The following is an 11,321-nucleotide window of genomic DNA, read 5'->3' on the forward strand; positions in this document are numbered from 1 at the left end:
GAAATCGAGATGTAAAACCAGCAAAGCATCAGACCTATAGGTACTTTATATCTCTGTTGGTCAAGTTCCTCCAATCAGAAGTATATACTGTCAAAGACATGCATACGGAGGATACTGCAAATCCTATTTTTGTATTGTACTGAGTTATTCTCTCACAGCAATCTGAACATTTCAGTTAAGCCACACACCCAGCCCTTTCAGTGTCTGGCTGTAGCCACATGCTAGTAGACCTAGCTAGCTCATATCCAAGTCCTGGGGCCTGTGGAATGTAAACTGATTTGTGTGGCATTTTAACTGGTGTTCCTCATGTCTGCCATGGCTTCAGCAAATACATTGACTCTCATTTTCCCTGCAATTTAATCACCACAACCCTGCCTCTATGATTTATTTCCATTGGCAAAGCCTCGCAGGTTAGCCCTAATAAGACCATTAAATGTGGACTGTAGGAACATGTGTGCCACCAAAGGTCCTTCTCTGTAAAAGTACACTTAATACAAAGTGTGGAAGTGGGAGGTGATAGGAAAAACAAAGAGATTTCCTGTTGTTGGGGTGGTGCGCTCAGGACAAGTCAGAACGACAGAGTGTGGAGGGAGTGAGATTGAAAAAGTGAGGGCAGGACAGAGGAGGGATACTGAGGAAAAACAACGTTATTACAGAGGAAAATGGGAATAGCAGCCGTCCTAGTCACCGTCGTGTGTATGTGTTCACTCAGCTTGAGTGCTCCGGACGGCGACACCAAAGTTGGAGATCCTGTCGATGCAACACCAACTGAGGTGAGTATTCACTTGCACATTTTGAGCTAAGACATCAAATCAGTTGAGGTACAGCAGCACCCTGCACATGAACACAAATAGAGTACTGTAACATCTTCATGATATTGTCATAATTACATGGAAACCCCTAGACTGGTTTTATGTACTTTTAACTCGTGTCCTTTTGTGGAATAAGTATAACAGCCTCACCATTATAAAGYCAATCATCAAAGGAGCAGGAGTATCGATTCCACGGTTTACTCTTAACGGTTTCCTTCAGATTCCAGAGACTCAGGGGAAACAGGCAAGAGGAGATGTACCGGAGGAGCCAGAGCCAACCAGTCCTGTCTCAGACTTTGACAACACATACAACTATATTTGTACGTCTGCACAAAATCATCAAAAGTATATGCTACACACTGTACAAATTATTGCTGAGTTGTCAGACATTAACATCTTGTGAGGTCTTCTCTTGCACAGTGTCCAGGCTGTCAGCGATGGATCAGGCCATCCACAGGCTGAATGTGGGCCACTATACACTGGACGTGAAGGTGACCCAGCTGGTGGACAGAGTGTCCCAGCTGGACGGCACCATTGGGGAGGTACAGGACACCATGCAACAGATATCCCTCCTCACCAAGGAGAACCGCAAAGAGATTGGCCGCTTGGAGGGTATGTCTTCATATACCTCCCTTTTCCTCTGTTTAGTTCAAATGTTTTACAATGGAATACTGAAAAACAATGACAAAATCATGAAAAAGGAAAGGTGAAATGTTTCCTCCACTTCCTAGGATGTCAGAAGGGCCGGCGGGTGGGATATAAGTGCTATCTGATCTACCGCACATATGAGACGTACCCAGGTGCAGCTCTGAAGTGCATGGAGCGGGGCGGCAGGATGGCCATGCCTCAGGACAGGAAGGAGCAGGAAGCCCTGGCAGACTACGTCAAGGCTTTCTTCCAGCCAGGGAACTGGCCTGTGTGGCTGGGCATCAATGACCTGCGCTCTGAGGGACTCTACCTGTTTGAGGACAACACACGAGTCACCTACTTCCAGTGGCGCAAGCACTTCCTCTCCAGCCAGCCGGACGGAGGCAAGCGGGAGAACTGTGTGGCCATGGCGTCAGATGATGGGGACTGGTGGGACAACTATTGTGACAGGAACATGTATTACCTCTGTGAGTTTGATGCCTGATCCTTTTTCTTCAAAAGTATCAGAAATTTCAGAAAAACAAATCCAGCCAGGCTTGACGACAACTTTGAGTGGATAGTCTATCGTGAGTAGTTATGCATCTTATATATTTCATGTAAAATCTTTTTAAAGCAATAGGGATCTACAAAGAAAATGTTAGTTTACTAGCTGATGGTGCTATTGTTGAATAATAATCCACAACACATTTAACATACTGTTCACAATATACTGTACACAAGTTAGACAGATGGTGCTCATATTAGTCCACACTGAAAAAAGAAACATACGGAACTCATTACTCACAGTAAGCTAAGCCAGTCTCTTTGGCTGAATACTTTGGATCGAAGACTCACACAATTGTTTTTATTATCAATATATTTATTAAAGGTATCATGATTAAAAGTATACCATTTATTACTGTACTTTTTCACAGTTAGTGTAAACCCAAGAACAGCATAGTTCTAGTACAAATATTGTGCAATAAAATATTTGAAAAGGCTCCTTTTTTTCACATGATCAKGATCTGGATTATTTTTACTCAGTTAATGATTATTCTTAAAAATCATAATTAAGTTCTGAATTAATTTAAATAAAATGTCAGTAAACATTAGAATCTACAATCTTAGAATTCAGTCAGGAATAATAGCAATAGCACAGCACTGATCCCTCAGCAGGAAGGGAGGTTGTCATTGACTTGTGAGTTGCCATCAGACACTGCTCTTCATGAGGTCATGAGTGTGATCAGTGTCTTCATCCACATAAGCCAAGGTGGTGCGCTTCCTCTGAGGGGTCAATGCCATGTCTACTCAGATGGAGTGAGTCACTACTACATTAGAAGCTGGTAGGACGGCCAACAGATGAGATGGTAGCCACCATCTGTGCTACTTCAGGCCTGTCCATTGGATTCTTGCAGGGATGAGAGAAGAGCACTGTCCCGCCTTCATCCAGGACAAAGTCCCCGCCCATCTGAAATCATATCAAAAACTGAGTTAGAATGAGGACATGGATTATACAAACCTATCCCAAAATAATTGGGCATTGTATGGATACTTTTCTAAATGGAAAGAGGAAATATTTTGTGTGTTTAATGTATAGCTACTGTAGGTCGTATCTTAAGTAGGATTAAATATGTTCAGTTAGATATCTGAATTAGAGGTCGACCGATTAATCGGAATGGGCGGAATGGGTAATTTTGGATGCCGATTTTGCCGAATTTTATTTCATGTATTTTTATTTTTACACCTTTATTTAACTAGGCAAGTCAGTTAAGAACACATTCTTATTTTCAATGACGGCCTAGGAACGGTGGGTTAACTGCCTTGTTCAGGGGCAGAACGACAGATTTTTACCTTGTCAGCTCAGGGATTCAATCTTGCAACCTTACGGTTAACTAGTCCAACGCTCTAACCACCTGCCTCACGAGGAGCCTGCCTGTTACGCGAATGCAGTAAGAAGCCAAGGTAAGTTGCTAGCTAGCATTAAACTTATCTAATAAAAAACAATCAATCAATCAATCATAACCACTAGTTATAACTACACATGGTTGATGATATTACTAGTTTATCTAGCGTGTCCTGCGTTGCATATAATCGATGCAGTGCGCATTCGCGAAAAAGGACTGTCGTTGCTCCAACGTGTACCTAACCATAAACATCAATGCCTTTCTTAAAATCAATTATGACATAACATTGAAGGTTGTGCAATGCAACAGGAATATTTAGACTGATGGATGCCACCCGTTAGATAAAATACGGAACGGTTCCGTATTTCACTGAAAGAATAAATGTTTTGTTTTCGAGATGATAGTTTCCGGATTCGACCATATTAATGACCTAAGGCTCGTATTTGTGAGTTATTATGTTATAATTAAGTCTATGATTTGATAGAGCAGTCTGACTGAGCGATGGTGGGCACCAGCAGGCTCGTAAGCATTCATTCAAACAGCACTTTCGTGCGTTTTGCCAGCAGCTCTGCTGTTTATGAATTCAAGCTTATCAACTCCTGAGATTAGGCTGGTGTAACCGATGTGAAATGGCTAGCTAGTTAGCGGGGTGCACGCTAATAGCGTTTCAAACGTCACTCGCTCTGAGACTTGGAGTAGTTGTTCCCCTTGCTCGGCATGGGTAACGCTGCTTCGAGGGTGGCTGTTGTCGATGTGTTCCTGGTTCGAGCCAAGGTAGGAGCGAGGAGAGGGATGGAAGCTATACTGTTACACTGTCAATACTAAAGTGCCTATAAGAACATCCAATAGTCAAAGGTATATGAAATACAAATGGTATAGAGAGAAATAGTCCTATAATTCCTATAATAACTACAACCTAAAACGTCTTACCTTCTTACCAGCTTTCATATGTTCTCATGTTCTGAGCAAGGAACTTAAACGTTAGCTTTCTTACATGGCACATATTGCACTTTTACTTTCTTCTCCAACACTTTGTTTTTGCATTATTTAAACCAAATTGAACATGTTTCATTATTTATTTGAGGCTAAATTGATTTTATTGATGTATTATATTAAGTTAAAATAAGTGTTCATTCAGTATTGTTGTAATTGTCATTATTACAAATACATTTTAAAAATCGTCCGATTAATCGGTATTGACTTTTTTTGTCCTCCAATAAATCGGTATCGGTGTTGAAAAATCTGAAATACCTGATAGAAGTCTTCCAGGAAACGTGGTGGGATGTCAGGAAACTCTTGGCCTAACACAACATACTCTGCATATTGAAGCAAGGAGTCGAAATTCATCACATTTGAATAGGAAGATCCCAGGCCAAATGCCTTGTAAATCTGAAACAGAGAATATGTATCCAGTTGTCTAAACATTGGCATAATACTGAGTACATAAAAGCTTTACATTCAGCTACCAGAGGTCAATAGGTCATGATCAACCCTGAGTGACCTTCTATAGTGGCAGCACACCTCTTACCTTCCTCTCTGGGTCAAGCAGCATGTCGTACTTGCAGCCCGTCTGATCTAGCCAAATCTGAGCACCTTCCCGACAGCCAAAGGAGACCACCAGTACCCGAGCTGACTGAGAATCTAGAAGTCCCTGAAAATGAAGGATTGGCATTTGAAAGAATGTCTGTGTTTCCAGTGSTCTTGTGCAAATCATTTTATGTACTCAAGTACTCGCTTGTTAGCATATAAAATGGGTCTGAAATGCAAAATAAGTTTGTGCTATGCTATCGGTTGTTCCAATTAGGTCTACTGGTTGTTCCGATACACAACTGAAAACTAAATGTAAAATGTTTTCACTGCATTTTACATACTCCACAAACAATAATCATCTTAGAGATTGACATTTTGTCAGTGCTTATCAATTCAACCTGCTAAATAGTTGCATTTGTACATTGAGTACTTGTATTTGATTATTAACAATCGAATACAAACCTTGAATCGAGTACTCAAAAATATTTGAGTACTCGTGCCCATCCCTACTGAAGATACATAGTACAATAGGGGCACTGACACTAGGCTGCTAGAGGACGTTACAAGTTAAGGGCACTGAAAGATGGTAGGTGATGTTACATGAAGTCAGAAGCACTGAGAGATGATAGGAGATACGCTCCTCTCAGATGTGATCAACATCCGGCGCCGAAACGAGATGGCCGCCTCGCTTCGCGTTCCTTGGAAAATATGCAGTATTTTGTTTTTTTATGTGTTATTTCTTACATCGGTACCCCAGGTAATCTTAGGTTTCATTACATACAGTCGGGAGGAACTACTGAATATACGATTAACGTCAACTCATCATCGTTCCTACCAGGAATATGACTTTCCCGAAACGGATCCAGTGTTTTGCCTTCCACCCAATACAATGGATCTGATCCAATTTTCTTTTGTTTTTTACAGCTGTTTAGCCGTTTTGATTAAAGTTCGTAGAGGCGTTAGCCACAATAAACAATCCCCCCGCTTGCCCAACTGGATCGGGAACTAATTAAAACACTTGCCGTACCCAGAAACAGAGTCAGGATCGCATATACGACTTGGGTATGTTGAAGAGTCAAAGATCATCTTGGAAGCTGGTGAGCAGGGAAACCATGGACCATAGCACTCACCCACTCCACCAGACCTTGACGATCGGACGAGGCCATCCACTCTTTCTACTGTGAGTATCGCGGCTCGGTGAGTTAGCCCAGGATTGAGTTGACATCCCCGGGAGAGTAGAGGGTAGTAACAGGTAGTAACAGTTTCCTTTCAGTTTTGCGCGAATGTCCATCCATCCACGGTTTTCCTTTGTTAGTGAGACAACATCCCAATCACTTCCGATAAATTCACCACATAGTCAGCGTATGATAGCAATGTTATTCTTTGGCCTGACCGAACATATTCCATCGCCGTGTCAAAACAATCTTGAAGCGTGGATTCCATTGTACGACCATTACTTTCTCGCCACTGCTGCATTCTTTTATTTCGCCTATAACACGTCATAGAAGCAAAGATGTCGGATTCCCAAGGAGCGGGCGAGAGGTATGTATTGCATCGCGGAAGTTAAGTACAGTGTTCGAGTATTGAACCACGCGCATAGCGCAATCAATATGCTGGTAGAATTAGTAGCCTTGTCTCAAATTGCTTGTTAAAATCCAGTACAATAAATGCAGCCTCAGATGTACGTTCCATTGTATAGATCCAGTGGCATTCCGTGATGGCCTCTTGTGTTTGCTTGAGGATTAACTAGCTTGACTATAATGACGAAATTCTCTTGGTACCGGTAAAGATGCCCCATTTGATTTAGAGATCTAGTCTAGTTGAACAGAAGACTTGAGTTCCTGTTGGATTTATGATCGATACACCACTCGTCGTTTAATCATGAAGGCAACCCCGCCCCCTCTTCTTACCAGAAGAGTTGTTATCTCTGTTGCGCGATGCTGAGATTTTCTGTGTATCTGTTTCTATGTGGGTTGCTTGTTTGGCCTATATTTCTCAATCAGAGCACGTTATCATGTCTCTGATTGGAACCATATTAGAGCCTGTTTCTGTTGTTGTTGGTTTCTTCAGTCGCTACTTAGTGTCTGCCACAGATAGAACTTTGTGTTTATTGAGTTGTTCACTTCATTAAATAAGATGAAACAATTACCACGCATGCGATTTGCCTCTGATCCTTCAAACTTCTCCCTCCTCAGCGAGGAGAAGACACAACCACAGGAGAAGCCCGTCGGACTGAAACTGATTCCGACGACATTATTCCCGATAGAGCCATGTTTCCGTAAACAGGGAATGTCAATCTATTCTCTCGGAAGGACCCCTTCGCTCAATTTCGCTGACATGTTTCAAAAGACTGGAATTGGCTAAGTAGTTTACTCGGCGTGCGACGTCCACGTCTACTGAGCCTGACCAGTGGCTGCTTTGCTTTTTTGGTCGGCTACTGATTTAATCCATTGTCCTGGGTGGTGGTCAAACAACGTTCGCTTCGGCAAATCGTATCTTGTCTAGTTTTATACTTGACGTTGCTCTTTATCCATATTCCCCGTGCATGAATAGATATAATTTCCGTGGTGTAACCCATGGAAAAAAATACATTACAAAACAAGACTGCATAGTTCCTAAAAACTCGAATCGAGCTACCATCTCACGCCACTCACAGGTGCGCCTTTTTCATTTGTGGAATTACTGTCCTCCTTATGCGGTTGACCAAATCTGTTGTTTGTGACATGTAGTGGTATACAGAAATAGCCCTATTTGTAAGACCATTCATTGTTGGCAAAACAGCACAAATAGCAAGTGAAATGACAACCAATCAATTCTTTAAACACGAAGTCAGTCAGTGGGAAAATTTCAAAACTTTGAAAGTTTCTCAAGTCTGCAGTTTCAAAACGAACCGCAATGATGAACGAGCCCTATGAGCATTGCAACCAGGAAAGGAGACGAGGAGTTACAATTCATTCAATCAATCAAATATTATAAAGCCTTTACATCAGCAAATTAGTCACAAAGTCATACAGAAACCAAGTAAAACCCCCAAACAGCAAGCAATTTAGATGAGAAGCACGGGCTAGATAAATCAAGAATGGCAGACCTAGGAAGACCTAGAGAGGAACCTGCTCGGAGGGGCAGCTTCCTCTTCTAACAGGTCAAAACTGGACATAGCATACCATATGACTGACAGGCAAGGAGTCGTCAGCAAGTATCCTGATCATCTCATCTCACGGGTCCTCGAGAAGAGAAAGAAAAGAAAGAGAGAATTAGAGGAGCATACTAAATTCACACGGACCACCTATAAACAGGAGAATATCAGAATAACAGACGACCCTAGCCCTCCGACACAAACTATCAGCATAAATTACTAGGCTGAGACAGGATGTCGAGACACAGTCCGACTATACCCCGACAGGGCCAACCAGCAGATATACCCCACCCAATTGCCAAAGCACAGCCTCCAACCACTAGAGGATATCTTCAAACCATCAACTACTACCCTGAGACAATGCGAGTATACCCACGCATATCTCCACCACGGGCCAACCCGAGGGGCCCAACCCAGACAGGAAATTACGTCAGAGCACTAATCCACTCAAGTATCACCCCTCTAGGACGCAATGGAAGAGCACCAGTTAGAAGTACTCAGCCCCCATAATAGGTTAGAGCAGAGTTCCCAGTGGCGAGAGGAACCAGCCAAGCAGAACAGCAAGAGTGTCATCGCTCCAGTCCTTACTGTCAGCTTCACACTCCTCGCCAGACTACACCCAACATTACTAGTGAAAAGATGAGTCGTCAAAAAGACTTAAAGGTTCGACCGAGTCTGCGCCTGTCACATGATAGGCACACCTCATAAAAAATTGAGCTAATAGGAGAAGCCCTGGCTCCACTGTTTGCTATTAAAAATCTAGGAACGAATAGAGGCCGCGTCTTGTTGACCGTATTGTAAGTGTAGTTGACGGCAGGACCAAATCAGAAAAGAGAGAAGCCCATTTAATGCTTTTAGTTACAGTAAAACGTACATTTATTTGAGACGACACTTACAAACCTCATGATGATCTGTCAGATCCAAAAGGAAAGATCTCTTTGTCTAGGGACCTAGAACTAAATCTATGTTTGCTGAGTTTCAAAGTATAACATTTTGCTTGCCCCATCCCAGTTCCTTAGTCTGCAAAAAGTTTCCAGGAGGGCAATTTTGGGCTTCACCATGTTCATCTAATGTACATGTGTCGTTCCGCCAAGCATAAAGTTACAATCTTGTTTCCGAAATGACACACCAGAGGTAATATTATAATATACAGTGGGATTAACAAGTATTGATACAACTGACATTTGCAGGTTTCCTACTTTACCAAAGCATGTAGAGCTGTAATTTTTAATCATAGTACACTTCAACTGTCAAAGAAGAATCTAAAACAAAATCCGAAATCACATGTATGATTTTAAGTAATTAATTTGCTTTTATTGCAGACATAAGTATTTGATTCACCTAAACCTACCTTTGTGCAAGAGGCACTGCCAGAAGCCCTGCCAAAATGACCTCCAGCAGGCCACAAATGTTGCCTCACACTTACTCACAACATTTTAATAAAAAATAGGGGGCTCTGTCCAATTCACACACACGTATATTTAAGTTTCTTATACCCGTTGTCCCTTGACACCCTCTGAGAGCAGCCTTTATCAAACTGTACACTGGAGAATTTAGTTTTGTTTTGCTCAAGGGCAAGACAGATATTTCAACTTGTCATCTTCGGATAAAACTGCAACCTTTCATTACTGACCCAAATCTCTAACTGCTAGTCTACTTCCACTCCTCTAGTTCCAAGATGATATTTGTCTAGATGCTGGCCTGAGTATTCTGATATGAACTGTTCATACATTCAACGGATGTATATGGATTGCTTTAGCAACATCAGAAATAAAACACGATACAATACCCCACTTTCAGTCCGCTTTCATCAGCTTAACAAAAAAGACAGAAAGGGAATTTGCCTGGCATAGGCTTTTAAAAAAGTAGCAATTTCAGTATTAGCTAGTTAGTATGTAGGTTACTCTGAACTTAACCCTAATCCGAAAACTACTTCGACTAGGGGAAGGTCCCCAAATGGAACGCAAACCAAATCTGCAATTTATGTCCAGCAATGTACATTTTGTCCACATTACAATGTTGGTTTACCTGTGTCCAGATGCTACGATACGACCCAAGACCCATGTGAGCTGCTAGAGATGCCGCAACATGGGCCCAATGAGCCTACATCCCAACGTTGTGCGCCGCCCAGACCAATACACCCCCCTAAGCCAATGTTGGTCCCGCAGGAACAGACCGCCACATTACCACCTAAATCTCCACTTATTGTTGGTGATAAATTGTTCCCAGGAGTCTGAAACCAATCATTCCTGAAATAGAAGGAAGTAGGCTTTATGTGACTGTATACCCACTACATGCCGTTACAGGAACAAAAAGGAAAAACAATCTGCCTCGTGGAGAGTTATATACTTACAGTCACTTACAATACTAACTGGCTCCTATCTCCCACCACTATATCTAGCATTGAAGTGAAGCGCAGCAGCCCTCTTCACCTCATATAGGCTTGTAACAAATTTTACGGTAGCTTTCACTCAAGGCACTGCACTATAAACTCTCTTTGATCTCCGAATGCAACATCGTGATAAATGTCGATCCCTATCCAGCGCTGTATTCTAACCGATCCTATGACGGCTATATCATAACTCTCGCACACTCATATCACATTCAATGCGCAACATCCATACGATGTATCAGTCACAAACGCACCACCTGAGTAGAAGGCATAAATAAACTACTCTGCCCTTCCAGCCAACCCTTATGCCCTTACACCACCTCCGATAAGTACGACCAGGAGAACCATAAAGATCATCAAGGAACAACAACCACCACAGCCACGCCTGTTCACCCCGCATCATCCAGAAGGCGAGGTCAGTACAGGTGCATCAAAGCAGGGACCGAGAGACTGAAAAACAGCTTCTATCTCAAGGCCATCAGACTGTTAAACAGCCACCACTAACATTTAGCGGCCGCTGCCAACATACTGACTCAACTCCACCACTTCAAAAATGGGAATTGATGGAAATTATGTAAAAATGTACCACTAGCCACTTTAAACAATGCCACTTAATATAATGTTTACATACCCTACATTACCCATCTCATATGTATATACTGTACTCTATACATCTACTGCATCTTGCCATCTTTATGTAAACATGTACCACTAGCCACTTTAAACTATGCCACTTTATGTTTACATACCCTACAGTACTCATCTCATATGTATATACCGTACTCTATACCATCTACTGCATCTTGCCTATGCCGTTCTGTACCACCACTCATTCATATATCTTTATGTACATATCTTTATCCCTTTACACTTGTGTGTTAAAGTAGTAGTTGTGGAATTGTTAGTAATATACGTTGGTA

The 11,321-nt window shown here is 42.1% G+C and overlaps 2 protein-coding genes across 3 annotated transcripts in view; one reads left to right on the forward strand and one right to left on the reverse strand.

Moving 5' to 3' along the window:
• Positions 1 to 563: 563 nt before the first annotated feature.
• LOC111973307 (C-type lectin domain family 11 member A-like) lies at positions 564 to 2,228 on the forward strand. The gene is made up of 4 exons (XM_024000630.2): positions 564 to 773; positions 1,033 to 1,132; positions 1,233 to 1,424; positions 1,544 to 2,228. The coding sequence occupies exons 1-4, from the start codon at positions 663 to 665 to the stop codon at positions 1,942 to 1,944; spliced, it is 804 nt and encodes a 267-aa protein (XP_023856398.1). The 5' UTR covers positions 564 to 662; the 3' UTR covers positions 1,945 to 2,228.
• Positions 2,229 to 2,443: 215 nt separating this feature from the next.
• Positions 2,444 to 11,321, reverse strand: part of selenol (selenoprotein L) — a 15,172-nt gene continuing 6,294 nt past the window's right edge. For both annotated transcript variants that reach the window (XM_024000629.2, XM_024000628.2), the window contains exons 7-9: positions 4,872 to 4,994; positions 4,595 to 4,732; positions 2,444 to 2,907 (exon numbers count right to left, since the gene is read on the reverse strand). In XM_024000629.2, coding sequence (XP_023856397.1) covers positions 2,773 to 2,907; positions 4,595 to 4,732; positions 4,872 to 4,994 — 396 coding nt within the window. In that variant the 3' untranslated portion in view covers positions 2,444 to 2,772. The remainder of the gene's footprint in view (positions 2,908 to 4,594; positions 4,733 to 4,871; positions 4,995 to 11,321) is intronic.

The sequence above is a fragment of the Salvelinus sp. IW2-2015 genome, linkage group LG14, assembly GCF_002910315.2.
Source record: "Salvelinus sp. IW2-2015 linkage group LG14, ASM291031v2, whole genome shotgun sequence".
NCBI classification, from domain to species: Eukaryota; Metazoa; Chordata; class Actinopteri; order Salmoniformes; family Salmonidae; genus Salvelinus; species Salvelinus sp. IW2-2015.